This window comes from Micromesistius poutassou, assembly GCF_964030765.1.
Source record: "Micromesistius poutassou genome assembly, chromosome: 21".
NCBI lineage: Eukaryota > Metazoa > Chordata > Actinopteri > Gadiformes > Gadidae > Micromesistius > Micromesistius poutassou.
Window position 1 is genome coordinate 11,700,179 of NC_140291.1, and position 27,355 is coordinate 11,727,533.

General features: G+C 46.8%; 1 protein-coding gene across 4 annotated transcripts in view; it reads left to right on the forward strand.

The window, feature by feature from the left end:
* Positions 1–27,355, forward strand: part of atrnl1b (attractin-like 1b) — an 87,143-nt gene that overhangs the window by 630 nt on the left and 59,158 nt on the right. For 2 of the 4 annotated variants that reach the window (XM_084485378.1, XM_084485380.1), the window contains exons 1-17: positions 1–1,048; positions 6,713–6,796; positions 7,134–7,247; positions 8,661–8,789; positions 9,644–9,852; positions 13,066–13,240; positions 14,038–14,125; positions 14,393–14,657; positions 16,216–16,399; positions 16,661–16,815; positions 17,842–17,926; positions 18,947–19,161; positions 20,787–20,905; positions 22,203–22,335; positions 23,436–23,626; positions 24,007–24,220; positions 25,862–26,053. The exon at positions 1–1,048 is cut by the window's left edge. In XM_084485378.1, coding sequence (XP_084341504.1) covers positions 801–1,048; positions 6,713–6,796; positions 7,134–7,247; positions 8,661–8,789; positions 9,644–9,852; positions 13,066–13,240; positions 14,038–14,125; positions 14,393–14,657; positions 16,216–16,399; positions 16,661–16,815; positions 17,842–17,926; positions 18,947–19,161; positions 20,787–20,905; positions 22,203–22,335; positions 23,436–23,626; positions 24,007–24,220; positions 25,862–26,053 — 2,800 coding nt within the window. In that variant the 5' untranslated portion in view covers positions 1–800. The remainder of the gene's footprint in view (positions 1,049–6,712; positions 6,797–7,133; positions 7,248–8,660; positions 8,790–9,643; positions 9,853–13,065; positions 13,241–14,037; positions 14,126–14,392; positions 14,658–16,215; positions 16,400–16,660; positions 16,816–17,841; positions 17,927–18,946; positions 19,162–20,786; positions 20,906–22,202; positions 22,336–23,435; positions 23,627–24,006; positions 24,221–25,861; positions 26,054–27,355) is intronic. The other 2 variants (XM_084485379.1, XM_084485381.1) reach the window with 1 other exon arrangement.

Below are 27,355 nucleotides of genomic sequence, written 5' to 3' on the forward strand. Positions count from 1 at the left end.
AGAAAGGGCAGTGTCGAGGAGACTGACCTGAATCAATGCATGAACACCAGGTTACCCTGGACAGGACCCACCAGAAGTAAGGTAGAAACATCAGGTTACCCTGGACAGGACCCACCAGAAGTAAGGTAGAAACATCAGGTTACCCTGGACAGGACCCACCAGAAGTAAGGTAGAAACATCAGGTCACCCTGGACAGGACCCACCAGAAGTAAGGTAGAAACATCAGGTTCCGCTGGGCAGGATCCACTAGAAGCAAGGTAGAAACACCAGGTTACCCTGGACCGGACCTAGTAGAAGTAAGGTAGAAACATCAGATTACCCTGGACTGGACCTAGTAGAAGTAAGGTAGTAACATCAGATTACCCTGGACTGGACCTAGTAGAAGTAAGGTAGAAACATCAGGTTCCGCTGGACAGGACCCACCAGAAGTAAGGGAGATAGGGCAGCAAATGCAGTCAATTTACAGTGCACTGTGTGCTCCTTGGACAGCCCTGATCGATGGTTATCCTGTTTGTGTCTCAAGCCAGTGGGATCAAATCCCAGTCGCCAAGCCAACGCATCTGAACCAAGAAGACCAATGTTTTGTGATGCTTTTTAATTTATTTCCCCTTCAAAATCCTCACACCCAACTTTAATCCTGGATCAAAGTATGCATACGCACAGAAATGCAGGACTTCCATGGTTAAGCGGATCTTAATTGAAACAACCTGAGTTGGCACGGTGTGGGTCCCCCCGGGCCTTTTTTCCTCTCCCTCCAGGTCTCTCCAGACCTCCACTGGCTCTCAATCAAAACACAAACGATGGATCAACAGCAACATGTGAGGGAACTCTTCCAACAGGGCCGTAGACTGGTCAGTCAGGACGGTCTGCGGACTGTCAACGTGCTCCTGGTGGTGTACATCCTCTCCTTTTGTGTCCTCCTGTGTGACGCCTCTCCGGCCAAGCAGTGCGACAAGAGCTGTCTGTCTGGGAAGTGCATCAACGGGTCGTGCGTCTGCGACCGGGGATGGGTCGGGGACCAGTGTCAACACTGCCAAGGACGGTTCAAGTGAGTACCACTAGTTCAGGAGACTGGCGTTTTTAAGGAATATATATGTTACGTGTCCGCTATCAACTATATCTTAAAATGAGTAAACATATGTCACGTATGCTGTTGAGTTGTGTACTTGCAATGTCCCAATTGTTTCCAACAATGTTCAAATGTTCAATGTTCACATTTTGTCGCGTGTCAGTGGTCATATGCCCTTTACCCCTAACTTCAGGGGAAAAACTGTATTCCAGTAGAGACCTAATCTATTTAAATTATGTTTAATTTGCTTAAAACGGCGTGATACTTTGACAAGTGGCTCATGCCAGCCACCAAGCTAATGCAATGTTTCCCACACAGACTTTACTTGGACGGGTTATTTTTCAGTCCGACAGAACGACGCAACCCGTGATCGATACTGTTTCCCATACATTGACTTTTTCCCCTTTTAAAATAAATAAAATCGTATTTCATTCTAGATCTGTGCATTGATTCCCTCCCTCTCACCAAAAACAGGCGATGGACAATCTGTGAATAGCCTCTCTCCACGCACACTCTGAAACAAAACATGATCATGCGCTGGAGGAAGGATGTTGTTGGCTTTTCCACACAGAGTAGACAGCTACCCGAATCATTATTCATCCTTTTTAAATGTTTTTAAAGTCAGCTAAAATGTTTCAGTTTGATCTGTATTATTTACAGTCTACAATAGGTCAGTTTAACCTGTATTCCACACCGGACCTCCAATGGCCATGCAGTTCTTTAACTGCTTTTGACTATTAGCTGGCGGTATACACTTCTAATCTAAACAGCTATTGCAATCCATTGGGCTCATTTTGAAACTTGTGACTTGTGTCTCCAGTTTAATTGCATTTTAGTAAGGCTAATGTTTAGGGTAGTCGCCTACTTTGAAATCCCGCTATTGTGCTGCTGCACGACTGTCTCGTGGGCAGAAATACACTGCGAGACACACAGGACACAAAGACGAAAGTCGTCAGAGCCCTGTAATTCAGAGCATGCCTATCTGTTAAATAACCAATATCGTTCTACTGGTTAACTTAACCCCCCCTCCCCCTGCCCTGTCAGCTTCACCCACAAGTAGAATCATAAAGTAGGTTGTTTTGACCATGGACAACAGCGCTGGGAATAACATTACATTATTATACCATAACATAACATTATATACAGTTGTCTGCTAGTTAACGTTATGTTACTTGGAGCAATTTCTTTAGAATGGAATGACATAACGTGACCAAACGTAACGTCAATAAATCTTCAATCCATGAACTCGTCCAGGGACATGATTTTCTGCCTCTCTTCTGGTTGCTGCCTGAGTCACATCAGAGATTTTCACCGGCAATGGTGGTGAAGACAACAACTCCCGTGTTCAAGCGCTGATCCTGAGTCATCAAACTGTCTTTTGGTATTGTTTTGATCGAGAGGCCCCTTGTGGCAGAGTTGAAATCGTATACCTTGAGTCGAAGAAATACAGTTCTTCATCGACTGTTGGCCTCCTCCTTTGATTTTACTCTGTCATTTCCCTAACCCATCCCATATGTGGGTCGTGCACTCATGTGTGAACCAGAGTGGAATGGGCCTACTACCATTTGTGGGTAGTGTTCAGTTCCCCTCGCTACACTAGTAATTACTTACACTAGTAAAGTGTGTGTGTGTGTGTGTGTGTGTGTGTGTGTGTGTGTGTGTGTGTGTGTGTGTGTGTGTGTGTGTGTGTGTGTGTGTGTGTGTGTGTGTGTGTGTGTGTGTGTGTGTGTGTGTGTGTGTGTGTAAAATCTCTCTTCTCTTTAGTTTGTGACTTCCATTTGACTAGCAGACTTTGCTTACCGTTTGTTTGTTTATCTGCGTAGTGCACAGACTGCTTCGGTTGCCTAACTATCTCTCTCAATGTAACCAGATACAGTTATAAGACCTTATAAGGGAATAAATCAAATTTTAAATTGAGTTTTCTCCCATTAAAAGAGTCAGCCGGTCTTTGGTTGATCTGATTGAGAGATTAGAACAGAAACATCTGCTTTCCCCACCTGGGAATGTGAATAACACACTCCTAAGCCTGAAGTAGTAGTCAAATGTGCCAGAGAACCAAAGCCTAACAACTATTATGGAGAAAGAATTTTACCTTATCATAAAAAATTGTCTGATTTACACTCAAGAATATTTTTTTTTGTTAAGGTTATGGACCAACAAACTGCTTGGCCAAATTTGTAGCTAGGATTGAAGCTAATCTTTAACAGTACCTTTGAGACACTCTGGGGAGTTAACTGTTGACTAATCGCTGGATGTTGCAAAGTCCTGGCTGGGAAATATACCTCCTCTGCTGTGAAAGTAGTCACTTCCCCCTCCTCACCCCACCCTACACACGTTTGGTTCAATCCATGACCTCATCAAATTCCGTAAGATTCCTATTGTTTCCCCCTCCTGATGTCTCTTAGGTAATAATTCTGGAGACACGCCACAAGACAGTTTTGAAGGGGAATACCAAGATGTAGATAGACTTCGGGTGACACAATGAGTGGAAATTGGACGAGCAAGGCATGAGAAATCCACTGGCTTTGGTTTCCAAGAGCAAAACTAAATACAATGTGCAATTTGAGTGTGCGGTGCAGTTGGGTTTGCTGAGCAGTCTAGTCAGTGGTCAGGGTCTTTGGTTTGCCGAAGGGTGGATGACCGCACTGGCTAAATGATGAAATAGTAAACAACAATGTCGATTTCTCGCCTGAGAACCAATCAAATCTGCAAGCTCATGTATCATTTGCTCCGGAATATTTGTCTGGCCAGACAGATTTCCAGAAAACCTGGCCCAGGTCAGCCAATCGCAACCCTTTGTCTAATAATTTTGATACGATGGCTGTACAGAGGAGGACCCAATGGGAACGCCGTAGAGGCAAAAACAACCAAGATGGCTGCCGCTGATGTGTCCCACGTTTTTTTGTTCCTCTGATTGTTTAAAGGGTTATCCAATTGCGTCCAGGGATATTTTGGTTAAATGGAGGCATGCAGGCTAGGCTAATCGCAGACCTGCTCACCTGATAATTGGACCTGGTAAAGGACCTGTCTTTCTAAACAGGATGTGACCCAGAGATGACCTCGTGTTCCTTTCAGGGTGTCTCCTTACCACCTCACACTTCCATCGTGAGCAGTGATTGGCTGCAGCCCCATGTCTCCACCTGACCAGCGATGCGTGCGTAAACAAGAAGGGTTACTGTGCACACAGGTGCACCTCGAAGAAGTGCTGCTTCACACCAGATCCTTACCCCAACACACCTAAACCCAACCATCTCTAACCTCATACTTAACCATCTCAAACCTCATACCTAAAAATAACCGTATTCTAGCTTAAGACGAATGATGTCTAAATGAATCACAAATACAATACTATCTGGTATTACCTAACAAACCATAATTACAATTTCACACACACATAATAATCAGTTCATAGTCTGGCTGTGACACACCTGTTCTCTGCTTGTTGAAAGGGAATTGAAGGGGTGTTTACAGCAGCCCTGTCCCAGTAAGAGAAATTGTGAAAGCATTATTTCTAGGTGTAGGAAGGGGGTTGGGTTTTCCTTTCAAGGTAGACTTTCTAATATTTTCAGGTTTTCAAATAATTATTTGACCAACTGCTTGCAAAATTATACCAACAAGGGATTGGCCGATTACGTAGTATTGATTTGTAATACAATTATTGTGGCCTACATTGAAGCTGTAATGCTGTAGTCAAGGCACACATGGACCGATGAGTGGATCCGAAAGTGGGCGTCCACGCAGCAATCCCTGATGCCGGGGGACGTAATATCCGTTGACACTACTCCTGGTTTCTACTAAACCTTGGTTGAAAGATATTCTATCGTACCCTGTATGATTTAGAAGTCCCTGACGTCCTTCAATAGTATTCGTCTCACAAACCCGTTGTTCCAGACAGTCTAATTTCCCTTACAAAAATATTTAATACGTTTAAAGTCAAAATGTGTTCAGAATTGTCTTACCATCCATTTTGGGTGATTCCAGTGTCGGGACTGCCAACCACCGACCCCAGTCGGTCCCTACCAATCCTCTGGGGAGGATGAGTAGGATCCACCCCAATGGAGAGGATCAGGCAGGCAGTCAGTCAGTCAGTCCTCCATGACGCCAAGTTTGTGGTGGAAATTCGTCACACTGTATTGACAACACAACTCAGAATAAACTCATTTATTGTAATGAAGGGTAACAATAATATAAAAGAATATAAGAATATATAAAGAATATAACACCTTTTTGCCACAGTCCATGTGCACAGCTCTTGCTGTCAACCGTGTCCCAGCTAGAGCTCTGCAAGTCCACATGAGTGACGTGCAGGGAGTTCAGTGGCTTGATGGCATCTTTGGCATCTCCATACACAACTGTTATCAATTAAAGCTTACCAGAGTTTCCTATACACTGTAATTATCACTTTCTTAAATTTGTCATCACATTAATCTGATCCACAAACCAAGTCAAACTGCAGATGAACTAAATATGACCAACATTTCACATTTAATTCACTAAAGTTAACAATAATAGGAATATTATAGCATTCACAATTGCAACAAATCGGGGGTTACTAAATGACCAATTAACAGATGTTTTATTACATAATAAAAATTATTTGTATGAAAAGTTATCCCCATGGTTTTGCCAAAGGTTCTCATGGAAAGCTGATTATATGTAAGGTGTATTTCTCTTGCTTTGTATGTTATGCCGCTGCTAAGAGAATAGTAGACATGGGAAACAAAGAATAAAGCTCTTTACTTACGACTTACGACTTGGGCTGCAACAATCTCACAACTTTGTCCCTTATACGTTATGTTACGTTGCATGCATGTTTTTTTTAACAGCAGGGCATGGCATCCTTTCTTATATATTCTAATGAATTAAAAAAATACAATTTGCCCAAGCATCTCAAAAGTTGAAGGTTCCCTGTTGTTTCATTAATTTGCCTCAAGGCGACCTATGCACATGTGCATATGGCCAGGGCAAGCAGAGGGAAGCTGTGCCCTACCCTGCATGCACTAAACACAATATGTGCACATGCTAATATGGTCGTGAACTTGTGCATTCCACTAAAACACTGTGATAGCCAGGGCCGGAACAGAGATGTTAGGTACGCTATTAGCTAGGTACCCTATTGGCTCATTACCCCAAGATGCTAGGTACCCTTGCAAACTAAGTATTCCTAACATGCTAAATGACACAACATGCTAGTTACCCTAACAGGCGGACCTGAACTTTATACTTTACAATGATTCAGTTTCTGTGGCTGCGTCACAAGGTCTGAGTAGAGGGCATTCAGCAATCCAAGTTAGTATAATTAGCAAAACAAATGAACTGAAATCCCTCAGGAGCTCCATGCTCTCCTCCCGGATTCCTTAGTGCTGTCCAATGTTACTTCAATTGCACAATTCCGTAAACACAAGACTGTTTTTTCACTCCCCTTTTAAGAGCTGAGCAGTCAGTTTTACATGTAACTTCAAAACTCTGCCGACAGCCAGTTCTACCATTTGTTTTTTGTTTTGCAACAATGAAAAAAAAAATTATACAGTTTAACCCTAAGAAAATGTGAACTTTGACCACCAGCATTAATATTTAACTTCAGATTATCTGCCTGGCTGAACCACGATAACTGTTGTCCTTTCTTCTGTCTGCTTTGTCTAGGTTAACCGAGCCCTCGGGATACCTGACAGACGGTCCCATCAACTACAAGTTCAAGACCAAGTGCACCTGGCTCATCGAGGGCTAGTGAGTACTGAGGCACCTTCCGTCTGTCCTCCTAGCCTGACAACAGCTGTGTTGTGAAAGCATTGACGCAATGCATGAATGCAAGCCGTTGCTCAGCTGAACCGTGTTGAATCTACCATGCCAATCCCCAGTGTTAAATGTTGATATTTTGAATGACAGTTTGGGTTTGAGAAGGTTGGGTGTCTGGTGCCAAGTTCGAAAGCGAGCTTCACCTCACGAAACAATGTTGTTAGCGAAATGAAATGAAAGATTTGTAATTTAATATTTTTTTAATCAAAGATTCCATTCTTTAACTGTTTTTGTTTGTTTCCCTCCTTGTCTTGTTGTCATTCCGCAGTCCAAACTCTGTTCTTAGGTTGCGCTTCAATCACTTTGCCACAGAGTGTAGCTGGGACCATATGTACGTTTACGATGGAGACTCAGTTTACGCCTCTCTGGTCGCTGTTTTCAGGTATGTTTCTTCATGTGTGTGTGTGTTACCCACGTTACCTTGTTGTGCTAATTCGATTTTGTAAACATTGGGAAGTAATGATTATTGGTAATAGAGGGGTACTTCACATGGCTAACAATGTTCATTACAAGAGGTTTTTATATGTCTGTTCTGGCCATCTGAGCAAATGTTGATGTTTGATCTGTGATTTTGACGTGTGTGTGTGTGTGTGTGTTGCTAATTTCAAAGAGCAATGTAAAACTGTATGTGAAAAAACGCATAAATGGTGCCCACATCTAGTAAAACACACGCCATTGCCACGAGCGAATTCGATGGCTCAGTATGTGTCGTTGATGACATTTTATTTCTATTTCAGTGTTTAAGTCTTAATTTGCGCTTAGCTAAAAATATGTTATACCTGATGCACTTTAATTTTCAAACACTGCAAATCACCACCGTCAACTAATGCTACAGCTAACACATCTTGAGGTGTTGATCATCATCAAACAATATTTCAATTGCTGTGCTTTATTCATGCACAGGGGTAAGATTCAGTTTCGTAAAATGTTATCGTTCTCGAAGGTAATAGTTAGTCACAGTTGCTCAGCCGAAGACGAAAAAATAATAAACGTGTGTTAATGTGCAGTAAAATAAACAAAACAAACTATCTTGCTGTAGGCAAGATTCGGGAGTTGGAAAGAGATCAGAAGAGAGCAAGGTTTTGAATATACACACTCTAAAACCTAAAACAGAGTCCTATTATTATAGTCATCCATCTTTCTGATACCTGACGGATGACTAAGCCATATTCAACAAATTACATTCAAATGATACCTTACATCATGCTGTAGCCTGCAGCACATGCTAATAGACCTACATTAATTGCTTTAAGCTTACACAGGCTATTAACCACGGGTAATATAAAATAATTATTATTATATGACAACTTAAAACATTGGCGGCCGATTGCTCTTCCACAGTAAATTAAAAAATGGAAAAAAAAAAGCCTCAAACAAGCTGTATATGTTTACTCTATATTCACGCTCAGTAATAAGATGAACTTCAGCGGGGAACGAATGGGACAGCCCGCAGCCCCAGTTGAGCGGTGTGAACTGAACAAGGGAATAGTGAAGCAACGGCATTGCTTACACCACGAGACCCACCCACGGTGACTTGGACCGCCGAGTCTGCTTAGCCCTCCCCACTTTAGATTGCCGTACTGCCTTGCAGTATATCTTATCTATATTTTCATGTCATATTCGATGAAGATGCTGACATGATCGCGTCGTCATACGACAGTGAATTTGTGAATTCGTTGGTGTAGGTAATCGGCTGGTTTGCTTAGGCGCTGCGCCGACAGACAGCTGTGGGTTAACCCTGACGCGGGTGGCGTTTTGTGTTTAACGAGGTGCACCCTGTCTTCCTCCCCCCCAGTGGCCTCATCGTCCCAGAGGTGAGGGGGAACGAGACGGTGCCGGAGGTGGAGACCACGTCGGGCTACGCCCTCCTGTACTTCTTCAGCGACGCGGCCTACAACCTCACCGGCTTTGAGATCTTTTACTCGTGAGTCGCCCCGCCCCGCCCCGCCCTAGGCCGTTTTGTTCGAAGGACTGTCGTGCGTTTCAGGAGTGAGGTCTGTAATGATACGCTGCTGTGCGTGCGTGACGTTGGTCAGCATCATCGTCAACAGCAGTGTAACAACAGGGTTAGTCACGGCGGTGGTGCTGCGCCAGGCCTGCGCCATAACAACCACTTGCAGCTACACTGTGGGAAGGGTTGCCTTGTAGTGCTGAGGTTGTTTGACGGCCAGCCCAAAGGGGAAAGTGTCTGCTGCAATGGCTTGATAGTATTACAGGGTCAGGCTCTGGCTCTCAGTGCTATTTTGGGTCGATTTTAATTATTTTGTTTTAATGAAAGTTGGTGACGGTATTTGTCAATTAACTGCTCATTGTGAAACCTCAATATGGACAAATGTAGAATGTAGGAAGGGCAGAATGAATGTACAAAATACAAAGACCCAATACCCTTTGTATGTTTTGCTCCATGAGATAAGATGGTTCATCCAACATCAGGAAATTTCGCTGCGTATGTAGTCCTGATGATAATAAAAAGATGAATAGATAGATACCAACTTTATTAACCCCCCCGGAGTGGAAATTCCTTTGTTAACAACCCAGCAGCAGTGGAAAACACTGGATAAAATACAATTCAATAAAAAATAGACGCTAAAGTAAACGATAAAGAAAAGACAAACAGAACAGACGGTATAAACAATATAACTTATAAATGTGTTATATTAAAAAAGTGTAAAGTATTAATGGGTTAAGAAATGGGGCAAACCAACAAAACAGACCCAGATCCACAGTAAGCTCACCGTGTGGGTCTGCCCCCCGCCCCCCCCACCTGTCCCCCCCCAGCATCAACTCGTGCCCCAACAACTGCTCGGGCCACGGCAAGTGCACCACGGGGAACTCCATCTCCAGCCGCGTGTACTGCGAGTGCGACAAGTACTGGAAGGGCGAGGCCTGCGACATCCCGTACTGCCGCAACAACTGCGGCAGCCCCGACCGCGGCTACTGCGACCTCACCGGCGAGAAGCTGTGCGTCTGCAATGACAGCTGGCAAGGTAGGAAGGGCCCGGTCCGGGGCGTACGTAACAACGGTTTGTTGTGTTTTTGTGTTTTTTTTGTCACATGGTGCTGTTTCTATTTGAAATACGGACGAATATGGACGACACAATTTTATACGATTTTATACAGGTTTTTTTTTTTTTCCTTTTCTTTGAAAATGTATTTTCCTATTTAAGTTTTTGTGGCTTTAAAAAAACATTGATTTTGTGTGTTTTTTGTGTCTTCATGGACTCCATAGTCAAGAGGGGATGGGAGCACGGGTTGAAGCACAGAAGGAAGGAGATGTGGTTTAGGAGCACAGGGTGCGTCCACAATGCTGGAGTCTGAGGCTACTCTGTGATGCAGTTTTAATAGACAGACATCAGCAGTGGTGGTGCATTCATAGTGCTTTACAGAAGCAGGAATCCTGCTTCACTGAATTGTAATTAAAAACATTGGAATGACAGTCATTAAAAGATGATAAATCATTTAAAAGAGAAATTAGAAATTTTTATATTCAATGGTAACAGAATGTATAGAATAGCGTAGACATAACCATTTTATCACAAAGCTGCGGCAAACAGACTTTCTTTGAGCGCTTCTTCCTCCAGCAGGTGTGTGTGTGCGTGCGTGCGTGCGTGCGTGCGTGCGTGTGCGTGCGTGTGTGTGTGGAGTCGGTTGGATGACTCACATGGAAATGGCTGTGGACTGGGGTTGGCTGATCGGCAGATGGGGCTCCATGTCGTTGGCTGATGTGCAAAGTCCTGTCCTTTTTAGAGGAGAGGACGTCCAGTGGGTCGGGTTTCTACCCTTTGCTTTGAATTGTTTTTTTTGGCCCACTTTGGCCCATCTCAAAAGCCTTGGTGGCTCGCAGGCTACAGAAAACAGGACTTTTCAGAACCCCACCACAACCCAATTATCAATCTACTAAGAATCCATACCATGGTTTCTTTTGGACAGCATAATGAATAGATTTTTTTTATTATCCAAAGTGACTTGCAGGAAGGAGCCAGGTGGAGGTTGGGTATCCTACATGTAGACGCCGGGGATCAAATGCGTAACCTTTCGTCTGGGAATCAAACTCCCTGGCCACTGGACACCGTCCACTAGTCAGCCCTGCATCGCTGCTCTCTGTGTTTCCTGCACTTCAGTTCCCTCCTCCCCGTACTGGATGGACCGCACGGGGGGCTGGATGCTGCCAGAGTACCGGGTTCGATGCCCAAATTGTGCAGCCTCGAGCGAACCCTCTTAAGGAGGAGTGTTTGAATTCACTGTGCGACACTTGGGGTGACGGCATCTGCTAAATAACTAAATGTGACGTAGTAACTCTAACCCTCGTACCTGTACCGAGGCGCCCTCATTGAGACATTTGGGCCGAGCTGTTAAACTAAAGTAGGCAGTGGTGCTGCTGAGGTGCCCTGCCCAAGGGCACACTTGTGTGTGTGTGTGTGTGTGTGTGTGTGTGTGTGTGTGTGTGTGTGTGCGTGTGCGTGCGTGTGTGTAAACGTCCTACTGGAGCTCTTGACTCCATTCGATTTGTTCCGTTGTGTTCGTATGAAAACCCTGAACACACAACCGTTCTGTCCTCATCTGGTCCCCGTGTTTGTTTGTGTTCTTTCTGAACGGGCTGTTCTTGTCCCCTTATAGAGGTTGAAGAGGATGTAATATTGATGAAATGTGCTGAAACTCCCTCCCCATCCCATAATTTAAGCCATTACATCCTTTAACAACCGTCTAAACAGGCTACTTCTTTCAGATTCTTTCAGAGTAATGAATCATTTTGTAAAAGGGAAGCATGAATTGTGAATGAACCACATCGCCCTGTGGTGGAAGCATTCGTTCCTCAGCTTTAATTATTCATCTCTAAGCCCTTCAAGTACATTTTGAGTCCATTATGTGTACATTTCTTATGTTCCTAAAACAATTCCTATCTCACTCATGAATAGTTTGGAGCAACGTTTTGTACTGGATTTCAAACATGCCCTAAAACAAAACTGGTACATAGATTGTTCTCAATGTACAAAGAACCAATCTTAGGCCACTGTGGAGCGCTTGTAACCCGTTGGCGCTGGGCTGACGGATGGCTCCAGTGCCCTGGCTCGGTCCGAGCGAAAGCAATCGCAGAGCTTCACCTCCCAACCTCCTCAACTCACCGCTTGCACTAATAAATGATGTCATTATTTTGTATGCTGGTTGTTTTCGGACGCGGTGAAGTGGAATGTTGTTAAAGGGGCCGCGTCACTCTGGCTGGTTTCTAATCTAAGAGTACGGCTTCATGTGCCAATGCATCGAAACTCGCCATCAACTCCGTTTCCGCCCCCCAAAAAACTAAACGTGTACGTGTACCATCTGTGGTCTCCAAGTTGGACCAATGGAGGACGCTCATCCCAGACCACCGATCCCACTAGTCTAACTAGTCTGGTCTGGTCTCTCTCTGTCTTTCCCTCCCTGTCTCTGTGTCTCTGTGTCCCTCTCTCTATGTGTCTCTCTGTCTCTGTGTCTCTCTCTCTCTGTCTCTGTGTTTCTCTCTGTCTCTGTGTTTCTCTCACTCTGTGCCTCTGTCTCTGTCCCTCTCTCTCTGTGTCTCTGTGTGTCTCTGTGTCTATGTCTCTCTGTCTCTGTGTTTTTCTCTGTGTCTCTCTCTGTCTTTCCCTCACTGTCTCTGTGTCTCTCTGTCCCTCTCTCTCTCTCTGTCTCTCTCTCTCTCTGTTTCTCTCTGTCTCTGTGTTTCTCTCACTCTGTGCCTCTGTCTCTGTGTCTCTCTCTGTCCCTCTCTCTCTGTGTCTCTCTCTCTCTCTGTCTCTCTCTGTCTCTGTGTTTCTCTCACTCTGTGCCTCTATCTCTGTGTCTCTCTCTGTCCCTCTCTCTCTGTGTCTCTCTCTCTCTCTGTCTCTCTCTGTCTCTGTGTTTCTCTCACTCTGTGCCTCTGTCTCTGTGTCTCTCTCTGTCCCTCTCTCTCTGAGTCTCTGTGTGTCTCTGTGTCTATGTCTCTCTGTCTCTGTGTTTCTCTCTCTCTGTATCTGTGTTTCTCTCTCTCTCTGTCTCTGTGTCTGTCTCTGAGTCTCTCTGTCTCTGTCTCTCAATTTAATTAAATACAAAGAAGCTTTATTGGCATGCGAATCAAACATTCACATGGCCAAATGTAGCTGGTGAACAATAAAGAGGTCAAAAGCTAAAACGCTAAATACAAAACATATACACATATCAGATATGTCTCTGTCTCTGTGTAGGTCCGGACTGCTCCCTGACGGTCCCGTCCACAGAGTCCTTCTGGGTGATGCCCAGCGTCAAGCCCTTCGGGACGTCCCTGGCGCGAGCCTCCCACCAGGCCGTGGTGCAGGACAAGGTCATGTGGGTGGTGGGCGGCTACACCTTCAACTACAGCTCCTTCCAGATGGTCCTCAAGTGAGTGGGACTGTTTGTTTGTTTTGTGTTCTTCAGTAACTCATCATGGGTGAGGGTTAGCAGATCAGGCTTGCGATTGGTTGGAATGTCTGAGCCTCGCCTCTTTGGATTCGGTGAAACAAGCTGATTTAGACTAATATCATATTTTATATTCAAAAAAATATAATTTTTGTAATATCTTTTCCTTCCTTTTTACCATGATTACTTTACAATTGCAATATCGGTGATTAAAAGCTAAAGTCAGCGTGTAGATGACACAATGGGTTTGAGAGCATATTTCCACGACTTGTACCTTTTTTATTTTAATAATGTGAATAATAGAAGTTGTCATTAACGATAGAGATACGATGATTTTAATTAACTCAATGGCGTCTGAACCTCCGTTTCCACTCAAATTGTCGGGTGGTCCGCTTTTCTAACAGAAGTGGATACATATCTTTAGTCGCCAATTATTTGAGTTCCCCTCAATGTCGCCTTTGTTGTCCACACCTCAAAGTGCCTGTACAGCTTTGAAAATGAATCCAGCAGGAACTCATAAATGAACAATCCGGTCTCCCTGGCCCCTTTAGGCCCATACCCAGGCGGCAACAACAAACGAATACCTCTGTGTAGGAACTAGCACTGCGGCGCTACGGAGAACCACTCCCCGACATGTTCCACGTTAACAGGAAGTGCACTCACAATATGTGGCAGATTTCTCAGCACGTCGACGCCACGAAAAGCTGTGTGTGTGTGTGTGTGTGTGCGCGCGTGTGTACGACATGCCGTTTTAACGAGGGTACTTCCTGTTTCCACAGCTACAACCTGGAGAGTGGCGTATGGAACACGGTTCCCATCAACAGCGGCCCACAGCCCCGATACGGCCACTCGGTCGCAGCGTGCCAGGTAACCCACGAGCGCTACCCATAATGCACTAGGAGCAATGACAGTTAGGGGATGGGGTTATGTGCTTTAACAACCGCCCTGGGGGGGGGGGGGGGGGGGGGGGTGTCACAATACTGAACACGTGTGCCGTCGGTGGGATTAACTCCTGCAGATCATCAACCCCCGACAGTGTTAATCGTTCCACGCTCGGCCGACTGACCCCTTCGAGACCCCGTTGTGGATATGCTAAGGCGGTGCCCTCTCTCTCCCCCCCCCCCCCTGTCGCAGGGGGACATCTACATGTTCGGCGGGCGCCTGGAGACGGGCCTAGGCAACGTGACGGACGAGCTGTGGGTGTTCAGCGTGGCCAGCCGGACCTGGCAGCGCCGGACCCTCGTCCTGGCCCCCACGGCCCCCGGCCAGCAGATCTACGCCGTGGAGGGCCACTCCGCCCACTGCGTGACCACGGAGGGCGGCGAGGTCGTCATGGTGGTGCTGTTTGGCTACTCGCCCATCTACAGCTACGTCAGCAGCGTGCAGGAGTACAACATCCGTGAGTGCTAACGTGGCGCTAGGGGGGGCGCTAGGCTAACGTCGGGCGCTAGGCTAACGTCGGGCGCTAGGCCAGGCTGTCGGGCGCAAGGCTAACGTCGGGCGCTAGGCGACGGGCATTCACAAACCTGTCCTTAAAACAACCCTAAACGTTAATTTTCAGAAATGTGCAACTCACCGAGTGGTTAGTGGTGTTCATTGTTGATCCATTCAAGTATCGTAGCGGAATAAAGTTTCTGTCCTGTTTTATTTGGCATTTTGTATATCCCATTGAGACGGACAGGTTTGTGAATGCCCGTAGCCAGCCATTCTGAAGCGGGCAGGGGTGATTCTAAATGAGCCAAATACCCGAGACAGGACCAATAGTCAAAATTTAGGTGTCAACCACTCTATTTCATCCTAGACAACCCAGAAAGGGGCCTCAATGTGCTAAATACGGTATTGTCCTTAAACCCTTTTTATCAAAAAGAATACGATGTAACTTGCCTCCACAGTTAGTGACACACCGCCATGATGGATGTATAATTATGGGATAGGCATTAATGATGAGTGCAGGGTAGGAGAAATGCTCCACTAATAAAAAACAAAAACAAATAGATACTGACATGCTCACCGGTGACCCCTTGTGTTCTAGTACGGGTACTGTAGCTATTACTGCCATGACTAAGCTTTAGATAAACATGGACAGAAAAGACTATTTCTTCAAATATCACCCACCTATCGTCTGTCAGTCTCTGTGTGTGTGTGTGTGTGTGTGTGTGTGTGTGTGTGTGTGTGTGTGTGTGTGTGTGTGTGTGTGTGTGTGTGTGTGTGTGTGTGTGTGTGTGTGTGTGTGTGTGTGTGTGTGTGTGTGAGAGAGAACATTATGAGTTTTTGGTGAATCTGATGATCACACTATCTGTATCTGTAGTGTTCATTTCCTGTGTGTGTAACGTGTGTCTCTGTTGACTCCCTGGGACCAAAACGTGGGTGTTTGTTAAGGTGTGTTTGTTTAGTTGAATGTTTTATTTATCATTCCTTGATGTACCCCGGAGACCTACCATTAATTTGTTACATGTGTTTATACACAAAGTATGCAGTATAATATATATGATGTTGCATTTATATAGCAGGGACGGGAATTGGCAGGAACCTTGCCATGTTTATTTAGTATTCTTATCTTTGATGTGGTTTGGTTCTACAGGTCCAGCCTTATTCTTTATATCAACGTGAACAGAGCAGAACATAATTGATGCAAAATTCACCCCTGGCGTATACACTCTAGCGCACTTCTGTAGTCTGCACTGAGCTAACATCAAGGCTTGCTTTTTCGACGTTTCAGCCATCCTGGCAATACATGAAAGTGTTCTTTCATTTCTTCTCCCCCATCCACATAGAAGCACTTTTCTATCAATCGGCCCCTCAATGTCTTTCACCTCACGCTCACCTCTTCACACGCTCGTTCATAAACCGACGGTCATGTGAACCGTGCAAGGCTACACGGACCTTGTGGCTCACTGCAGACTAACCGTCCATGTGTGTTTTAAATACCACCTCCTTCTCCCCCCCCCCCCCCCCAGGGTCCAATACCTGGTCTCTCCCGGAGACGCGGGGGGCGGTGGCCCAGGGCGCTTACGGCCACAGCAGCACCCTGGACCCCGGCAGCAACAGCGTGTTCGTGCACGGCGGCTACAAGACCCTCCCCGCCAACAAGTACGGCCTGGTGGACGAGCTGTACCGCTACGAGGTCAACACGCGCACCTGGTGAGGACACGCACGCACGCACGCACGCACGCACGCACGCACGCACAGCTACATGTGTATATACATGCATGCATGCATGCATACATACATACATATTCATCATGTTTTTCATAACATGAGATGTTATGTATCAATCAAACAATGTGTGTGTGTGTGTGTGTGTGTGTGTGTGTGTGTGTGTGTGTGTGTGTGTGTGTGTGTGTGTGTGTGTGTGTGTGTGTGTGTGTGTGTGTGTGTGTGTGTGTGTGTGTGTGTGTCCAGGTTCATCCTGAAGGAGAGTGGGTATCCTCGCTACTTCCACTCGGCGGTGCTGGTGGGCGGGACCCTGATGGTTTTTGGCGGCAACACGCACAACGACACGTCACTCAGCAACGGTGCCAAGTGCTTCTCTGCCGACTTCCTGGCCTACGACATTGGTAGGGGCCGCGCGTCGCCTCGCCTTGGCAACTGCTTCAGCAATTAAAAAATGAATTCCATCGAGCTTCGCCAATGCCCGTTCCGTTAACCTCTTCATCCCGGTATGACCTGTAAAGCCCCCCCCACCCAAATTGCAAAGATGTTTTAAGGCATTTAAACACATGACAAAGCGGTCACGCGAGACACCCCTAGAAAGATTATTACTTTTAGTCTAACATAACCATTGTTAAACAACAGACCATTCCGCCCCAATCGAAATAAGGAAACTTAATGTAACATGTATGTAACAAAAAGAGTTGTATTTCATACCTGTGCAAATGCACAGCAAAAGCAATCTTTGTCTCTCGCCAAACTATAAGCCAAAGAATTAACAAGAACAAACACAATTGCTTTTGATCGTATAAAACCATCATAGACGGATTTCTGCACACTGTTTTGCAACCAAACATGGTTTTCATTGGTAAATTTACATTGTAGTTGTAGTTGCAGTCGTGGAGATATACTCTATTTAATTTGGGAATGTTACTTTTCTGAAATGGTCCTAGTGATGAAAAGGTTAATCAATAACACATAGAATATCTAAGTATACCTGGTCCACAATACCGTCGACAGCTAAATCCATAAAACCATCAATAGTTGATGCTTTTGTGCTGGTAATCTTATTATATTATTTTTGCAGCATGCAAATGGTTTGTCTCCATGGTGACCGGTGAATAAATCAGGATACACTTTGACATTTTTCTGTGAGCATGTCATGTCAGGTGTATCTTTGCTCAGCTCTTTATCACAGTTACAGTCTTGAAGGGCCTCACAAGCCCACGCTATACCCCCACCCCTCCCCGCTAAGAGGTTCTTGAATCACGTTAGGTAATGAGGAGATCAGGGCCGCGTGGGCTCGTTTGTTGATCGGACAGCCTCAAAGTGTGCGACAAAGAATACTTGACTGTGTCTTCATGGTTCTTTCAATGACTCTCCTCCTCCTCCCGCTGCCTCCGTCACCTCCTCCCTACTCCTCCTCCTCCCAGCCTGTGACGAGTGGTCCCACCTCCCCAAGCCGGACCTCCACCGAGACCTCCCCCGCTTCGGACACACCGCCGTAGTCAGCAACGGGTGAGTCTCTGCTCCTCCTCCTCCTCCCGTGTCACTCCCCCGTCTCCCCTTTTACTCATCCTACCCCATTCTCTCCCTCTTTCCCGTTCTCGCCTACGCGCCTGTTCAGAACCGTCCGATTGCTTGGTCTCCAGTAATGCTGCTTGCATCTTTCTCGAGGGCTGCTCATTCAAAAAAACACTCAACACTTAACACTGCTCTTCCTTTGGTCCTCAGCATCTTACCCGCCGAGTGTGAAGTGGATCACAGCAACGGTTTACTGAATAGTGAACGTGGGATAATCAACTGGTTGCTGTCATTGCTCACAGCTAGCTATTTGAGAGCAGGCTTTTAGTTAAGCCAAACAAAATGGCAAACATGCAAGACTTTGCTACAACCTAACATCTCTGGCCTCTCTTTCTTCACCTGTTCTTGAATGTACTGCTCTGTAGCGACGGAGAGCAAATTCTACCCAGCATGCCGTTCACCGGTATAGCAGTTAATTTAGCTCCCGTCTCAATACACTACGCAGTGTGTTCTTCTGGTGATAGTAAATCACCAAGTGGGAAGTCGATCGGCCGAGCGGCGGACGAGAAAATGGAGGAGAGATATAAACAGAGACCGCATACATAAATATTTAGATACTGCCTCCATTATCGTGTGGAACAATGGATCAATTATTATGGAAAAATGGCAAATAATTTCCATAACCTTGGGTCATACATTTAATCCGATGACATTTCACCGCAAACCAACGCGCACGTGTGCGTGCGTGCGTGTGCGTGTGTGACTGTGTGCTCGCGTACATACACGTATGCGTGAGAGAGAATAGGTTGGTGGTTGAAAAAAATCCTGGCTAAGCATTGAGAGCCAGCCAATCGGAGCAATAGACTTTGCGGCCGTAGTCAATAAAAAAGTGATTAACGATTGTGTGTGTGTGTGTGTGTGTGTGTGTGTGTGTGTGTGTGTGTGTGTGTGTGTGTGTGTGTGTGTGTGTGTGTGTGTGTGTGTGTGTGCGCCCCCCCTCTCTCTCCCTTCCAGCTCCATGTACGTGTTCGGGGGTTTCTCTGGAGTCCTGCTCAACGACCTGCTTGTCTACCGGCCCCCCAGCTGCCAGGCCTTCCTGGCCCCCGACACCTGCCAGGCGGCGGGCCCCGGGCTGCGCTGCGTCTGGGGCCAGGGCCGCTGCGACCCCTGGGAGCCTAGCATGGCCCCCGGGAGCCTGAGCAGAGCGGCCTTCTGCCCTGCTAAAGCTGGTGAGGAGAGGGAGGGGGGCCCATACGAACTAGTATGTGTGTGGATATATACTATATATATTTCTGTGTGTGTGTTCCCGTATAATTGTACTATAATTGTTGGGCCGCTTGGTCAATAGCCCCCAGCAATGTTTTATTTTAATCACTAGTCTAATACATCTCGGCATACACCTCAAAGAGCACGAGTGTATTTATTTGTCGCTGCTTATTTTGGTGTGAAAAAATGACCGCAAAGGTTCCACCAATGCACCCATCTGAATAGTCAGTTGGAGCCGCATCATATCCAGTCTATGTCAAGTCCATTGAACCGGTATTATCTGGAGTCCATGCGTTACGCCCACACACCAAAGCTCCATTGCAGTTTTTTTCCAGTCATGTAGTGGGATACACTTCTACACGACCATTTAAATCCATTGGGAACTTCCTGAAACGTCTAAGGTTAATTGTATTTTGGTAGGGCAATTTGTTTAGTGAAGGGTGCTTTGTGGATCGCCTATTGTGTAGAAGTATTGACCAAATGACGGCTCTATAGAGAGGAGTGCCGCTGCCCCTCTCCTGGGCAGGAATACACCACTAGACAGGACTCCATTCACTGCGTAACACCGCTGTCATTTAGAGTGAGAATAACTACTGAATGTCCAATATTAAATATATAACAAAAAATATAACAAAAAAACTCTTTCACCCCCCCCCCCCCCCACCACCACCACCCCTGTCAGCTACCACAAGTACAATCAGATTCTGTAGGAAACACTGTCATGTGTACAGTAACATTACAAAGTTACAACAATGCTCAACGTGAACATCACATTATCTACAGCTGTTTGGGTATCGACTTCACCTGACGTTGTTAGCTAGTTGACGTTGACGTGTGACAGCAGCAGCCCTGCTGCTCCATGCCAGGGAAAACACTGCATCTATTTACATCTATATATAAATATATATACCGGTGTATATAGATATATATAGATAGATAGATCTGGTTCTCTATTGTTCTTTATCTCTCACAGCCGAGAATGGGGGAGGTGCAAGAGGGTGGTGGGAGTGAGAAAGTGTGTGTGTCTGTGTGTCTGTCTATCGGTCTGTCTGTGGTCCCTGGTCACCAGGCAACCTTCACGGGTTACATAAGTGCGTTCAAAGCATCAGCTGTCTGAAAAGAGCAAGGTTTTTTTGTCTTGAAGCAACCCGAAGCAGTAGAATTCTACCGTAATGCTAAATGTTAAATAGGTACCGCTGTCCTCCTCTTTGTCTAAGCAGACAGCAGCAGCTGTGTGCTTGAGGACGGGGATCATTCAAATCAAATTGGAGTCAGTTAGTCTTTTGTTTGTCTCTCATTACAGCTAAGCCTAACCCTTGTTACTTAAAATGGCAACTAAATACGACATGGTGAAATGCAGCTCTCGCAGACTGACTGACTGACTGACTGACTGACTGACTGACTGACTGACTGACTGACTGACTGACACACGTGTGCTGGCTCTCCTGTGTTCTCTCACCCTCTCCCCCCCCCCCCCCCCCCCCCCCCCCCCCCCATCTTGTACTCTGTCTTCCTCCATCTTTCGGTTTACCTGCTACAACAATTCATATCGATTTCTTAACCCTCCATCTTGGTCCTCTCCCTCCAGCCTCTGTGGACGAGCGGTGCTACCGCTTCTCAGACTGCGCCAGCTGCACGGCCAACTCCAACGGCTGCCAGTGGTGTGACGACAAGCGCTGCATCTCCGCCGCCAGCAACTGCACTTCCGTGAGTTGACCAGCAGAGGGCGATGTAGCACCGCCCAGACATGAGAGAAATGGCCACACGGGAGTTTTTGTTTTCCAGCCACCAGTTTGACTTGCCTTCACAATGAGCTGCGATGCACTTCATAGTGCCGAAAGATACACATTAATTACACAAAATGCATAAATGATGATGATGATGATGATGATGTGGATAATACTAGCTTAAAGTATGGCACTTTAAAACATAAAGAAAACAAATATACGAACAGAAACAGATAGAATTCTGGGTGTTTTGACAAGGGCATGTTATTGTGTCCTACGTCACGTCCATTTCAGTGGATGAATTTCATCTCCACTGAACCCTGTCGATTATATTTTAGTATAGCCCTCAAGTCCATTGAACGGCTCAAATGTTTCACATCCCCACAAAGCACAATCCCTCTAACCCCCTAAACCCTCCTGTCTAAGGCTGCTTTCGCACCTGAGCTGTTTGGTCCGTTGAATCAGACCCTGGCTTGGTACCCCCGTATGAGTGGTTTGTTTTCGTCTGTGTGACGCTTATTCCAAAAAGAACTACTACTCTACTTTAAAACAGGGGTCTCGGTTCGCTTCAAAGTGAATTCTGGTTCAGTTTGCTTTAGATAAATCATTTCATAATAATAATGTACAGCCATATACATTAACTTTGCCTAAATTAGCCTCGGTCAGATGCGGGGCAACCGGGAGGTGAAAGCACCCTTCGATATACGGTCAGACGATATATAAAGCACTGTGGCCGCTCAAAAACACTGTCGTTTTATCAATTATTCAGGGCCCATGTGGTAGAAATGGGGTGCATTTATTTTTGTCTGAATACCAAAGGTCGTACAAAGGTCGCACAAAGTCGTCGACGCCCCATTATCATCGTCCGAAATAAGAAAGCATTGTGAGTTTCCCCCGGGGTCACTGTCCAATAGGCCGCGAGGCGCTTGTTGTTTGCAATCTTTGGTTTGCCTGACAAAGTCAAGCGTGAACCCTAACCAGACCCTAAGAAATGAATGCCACAAAGACATCAACCTCACCCCTGAATGGGAACGACACTACTCTAGGAACTCTAGGTGTGGGAGCACCCCAACCAAGGGAAGGCTCTTGAGAGCATGAGGGCAGAACCCCTTCAGGAGGAACACCGGAGAGGGATCCCTCACACCAGAGACGGAAGGCTTTGGCGGGCCGACGTAGAATGTCGGCATGAAAGCAAACGTAAAAAAAAAATCGGAGGCTCCGTGACCGATTGCCGGTGGCTCTGGTATGGATACCTTTTGTCTCTCCGCTCCCCACAGGGAGTGCAGAACTTCACCAAGTGCCCGGTCCGGACGGAGCAGGTGTGCAGTAAGCTGGCCAACTGTAAGGGCTGCTCCCTCAACCCCAGCTGCCAGTGGGACCAGAACCAGTCCGAGTGCCACGCCCTGCCTGGTAACAGCACACTTTATACACACTATACTAACACACACTCATATCAACTAACACACACAACAGAACCAGTCCGAGTGCCACGCCCTGCCTGGTAACGGCACACTTTATACACACTATACTAACACACACTCATATCAACTAACACACACAACAGAACCAGTCAGTGCCACGCCCCCTGGTAATAACACACTCAAATGCACACTTTTAATACACTTCATTTACACACTTCAATACACATGGCACTTTTAACACACTGCTAGGTGATAATACATAATATAGTCAATACACGTCTACGGTCCTGATGTCCGCCGATGTCTGTCGCACCCTCCCCGTACGTTTGTACCACACTAAACTCACGGGCGCAGTGACTTTATCACCATGACAACAAATGGTGTTAAACGGCAGAATGCCTTTCGCCGTTCCCCGTGTTACCTTGTTTTGCTAATTCGATTTTGTAATCATGGGGAAGTAATGACTATTGGTAATAGAAGGGCACTTCACCTGGCGCACAATGTTCATTACAAGAGGTTCTTATACGTCTGTCCTGGCCATCTGAGCCAATGATGTTTGATCTGTGATTCTCACTGCATCATGCACCTGTTCCGTGTGTGTGTGTGTGTGCGTGTGCGTGTGTGTGTGAGCGTAAACATGCATTCCTGATGCCCATAACTCTCAGTAACCCCTGGCCTGTTGTTTTGGGTGGATTAGCTGTGTTGCTCTCCTCAAATGCCGGCACTGTTTATCTACTTCTGTGGTAGAATTGAATCATATTTATTCTGCCATTTGTACATTGATCCAGCGATCAATGGCATTTCTGGGCACCTTAATTCGAAATACTTGAACACATTTTAAATGTCAGAGGGTTAAAGCAGCCCAATATCTTATCAAGACAGACCTTTAGTTAAAAAATTTACGTTTGATTATAATAATAAGAAATGATAACAACAAATTTTATTTTGGCACCTTCCATTTGCTCAAAGGCATCTTTATAACACACAAACAAAAATGGTAAAACAACAATTTGGGCGATCTTGGTTCCTAAATTCAACAGCCAATATTGCATTAGGTGAATGTTGACTTTTGTTGCGCTTGTTTTCCAGCCCAGCAGTGCACAGAGGGGTGGAGCCAGGTGGGCGACACCTGCCTGAGGTTGAACTCCAGCCGCGAGAGCTACGACAACGCCCAACACTACTGCAAGAATCTCCATGGCAACATTGCATCCCTGACAACGGGAAAGCAGGTGGACTTTGTGCTTCAGGAGCTCCGGACCCTCCAGCAGCAGGATAAGGTGGTGAGACAATTTCAACGCTCCTCACGTCCGTGGTTCAATGTTTTACAATTTTGAGGATAAAAAGGGGGGTACGATTCCAATTCAAATTCTGTTCAAAAACAGCAGGTTCTGCGTCTCACGTCTTCTCCAGAAGTGTGCATGTGTCAATCAAGGTCCCAGAGTCCCATATTCTGCTGGTGTTTCGAAAAAGGGGTCTCCAAAGTTTATTCATCTGAAATCACCACGCGTCACTAAACACCACGTCTTACGTTGCTGTCACGCTGAATGTGGATAAACGTGTGAAAAACCTCCCAGATGTTGCTCTCCTCCTCCTCCTCCTCCTCCAGCAGCAGCAGCCTCCAGTAACCCCCCGCTCTCTCCTCCTCCTCCCCCCTGCACAGAGGCTGTCCCCCTGGGTGGGCCTGAGGAAGATCAACGTGTCGTACTGGGGCTGGGAGGACATGTCCCCGTTCACCAACAGCAGCCTGCGCTGGCTGCCCGGGGAGCCCAACGACTCGGGCTTCTGTGCCTACCTGGAGGAGCCGCTGCTGTGGGGGCTCAGGGCCAACCCCTGCACCGCCATGACCCAGGGCCTCATCTGCGAGAAGGCCGTCGGTGAGACACACACACCGACGCACGTGCACGTGCACGCGCACACACGTCCACGTTTACCCGCACGTGCATGCGCACAAACGTCGCACACGTATGCAGATGCGTGCAAACGCGCCACATTTACGGACATGCGTGCACACACACATGTCCACGTGTATTTGCATGCATGCACAGATACACATCCACATGTGCGCACATGCATGCACACACGCGTCCGCATGTATGCAAATGCGTCCACACGCACACACATCCACATGTACGCACATGGAGAGAAGTGGGTGGGTGGATCGATGGATGGGTGGATAAATGCATTTATAGATGGATGGTTTGGTAGATGATGCATCTATGGATGGGTGGGTGGCTGCCTGGATGAAGGATGTTTAGATGAAAGGAGGCATCTATGGACCTTTGGGTGGATGGATGATGGATGGTCGAAACATGCTGCTGTACACCCTAGCGACTACTCGTTCCTGTGGAGGTATAGGGTGTTTCGACTCCCAGACGCAACTAGGTATATCAATATCTACCTGTAGGCATCCAAGAGCAAGTCGCCCTAGCCTCCACCGTGCTCCTCAACGACATGACTCTCCCTTCACTGTGAACCGCCAGGGGTGAAAGCGGCCCGATGACTACATGGTAAATAGCGGTGGGGAGGGGAGGTATGTGGAGGCAGCACGGGGGCGGATGCAGGCCTGGCCACAAGAGGCCTCTCGTGTGTTAAATGACATCTCTTTAAGTAGCCAGCGGGCCGACCCTCCAGTGTCTATGATTTGAAGGGGGTTTCTCAGTCACGCTGGATATTAGCGGAGCTGACGGTAGGCGGAGGGGGGTGGTGAGGGGAGGGGCTGTGTATCGATCCTACAGGCTTTGATTTGAGTTAGTGTGTGTGTGTGTGTGTGTGAGGAGGGGAAGGGGGGGGGGGGGGGGGGGGTACTTAGAGAAGCGCCTCCGACAGTCTCCAATCAATATTGTACGTCGGCAGAATCTAATGCTCTCCCGCTCTGCCTCTCGAAATAAAAAAGTATCAGTTTTAGAGGAAACGAGGCAGCAGGACCGACGAGACAATTTGGTTGTTGTTGTTTTCTTTACTCGTCTTGTGACTACGTTGTGGGAAAACCTATATACACATATACAGTACATACTATATTTAAGCAATATCACACTAAAGGGAGTGCTACTGTGTAGGTATGAGGCCGAATGTCAAAAATAATCACAAACAGAAGAGTCCTACAAGTGCCAGTTAATAGTTAACAATGATAAGCGGCAACAGATTATGATTTGTTTGTTTATTCAATCAATTACTTGGCTCCACCAAGACAAATAGTTCCGCAACCGGACTTGGGACTGGACTGTCGCCAAGCAACACAAAAATGTTCCTGCACACTAGCTTCCTACTTGGTATAGGACGAGCCAGTAACGCAGACCAGCCACTTTGTCGCATGTGCATTTATCTGTGTTTTCAACTGAGTCTGTTGACCGTCGCTCTGGTGGCACGTGTGAATGTGTAAAGACTTCTTTGAGCAAAACTCATTTCATGTTCTTGTGTCGCCGCCCGCGTGAGGCGCGTCGCGTCGCCGTCTTTTGCGCTTCGTTATGATATAGACGGATGCCCTCCCTAACACACCCGCCTGCCTCTGTCCCCAGGGAACCCCAGCCAGAGTGCGCGACCGCCCTGCAAGAAGCCGTGCGCGCTCCACGCCACCTGCGGCAACTGCACCAGCCAGGGCATGGAGTGCATGTGGTGCGGCAGCCGGCAGCGCTGCGTGGACTCGAGCGCCTACGTCATCTCCTTCCCCTACGGACAGTGTCTGGAGTGGCAGACCTCTGAGTGCCTGGGTAAGACGCAGGCGTCGGTGCAGGTGGGGGGAAAGGGGGTGCTTTTGACAGGGAGGCGGCGGCGGAGGTGGTGGATGGGGCGTGGTGGTGAAGAGGGAGGGCGTGGTGGTGGAGGTGGTGGCGAAGAGGGAGGCAGAGGTGGAAGACTGAGGTGGTGGTGGTGGTGGTGGTGTTGGAGGAGGAGGAGGAGGAGGAGGAGGAGGAGGAGGTGGTGGTGGTGGTGGTGGTGGTGGTGGCGGTGCAAAGAATAGGTGGTGGTAGATGGAAGTGCTAGTGTAGAGGGAGGTGCTGGTGAAGATGGAGGCGGTTTTGCAGAGGAGGTGTACAGGGAGATAGGGGTGTAGATCGGGGAGGAGGTTAGTTGAGGTTTGAGTTGGTTGTGGAGGAGGCATAGAGGTGGTAGGAGAGGTTAGAGGAGGTGTACAGGGTGGTGGAGGTGGTGTAGAGGGTGGTGGGGGGATGGCTGTTTGTTTTGTGTGTTTGATGACAGTGACTCTGTGCCCCTCACTCTCATTTGTCCCTATTTCTGTACCCAGAGACTTCAGGTGGAGGGTTAGAGCGATCGACCGCGAGGGAGCCCGCTATGAGAACATCATTTGATTGTCAGGTTATCTGATTATGTCAGGGTATAACGCAGTTGAATCTCTTCAGGTCCGGAGCTCTATAACCCTGTGTATCAATTCAGCTTAGGACAAGATATTAAAGGAATACGCCAAGGTATTTTTAAATTGGCGTTTTGCCTGCCGTCCCCAGATTCACGTTCACCAAGTTGTTCAATTCCAAATTCCTCATTGTGCTTCCAGGAGGTTTGTTTGCTGGGTGAGCATTGTCTTTCCGTGAGCGGCTTCCATTGACTTGCAGCGTTAGGATCGGCTCCTCATGTGAGGGGAATACACTTTCTGTTACTACGAGGTTATAACAGAATATGTCTGAACCGGAGGTCGCGTACCTCATTTCATCACCAGCGCCGAACAGATTCAAACAATAATATTCCAGTTGTTTGAGAAGTGAATATCTGATTGAATACTGGGCACTAAAGGACGAGGCAGAAAGCGTTTATACCCCCCACTAAACACTTACAAATCACATTAAACAAAAATAAAAATAAAAAAATCTGTAGCAGATCTGAGTCTTTAAATAAATGAAAGAGTTGTCGTGTTTCTCAACCAGATACACGGACGTAGCTCGATTTTGATTCCTAATGAGCTAATCTCTTGAGATGAGGACATGGAAGATTGATTTTGGGACTGGTAATAATGCTGGGGAGCACACGAGGACAAGCTCAAATGGATGGAAATAAGA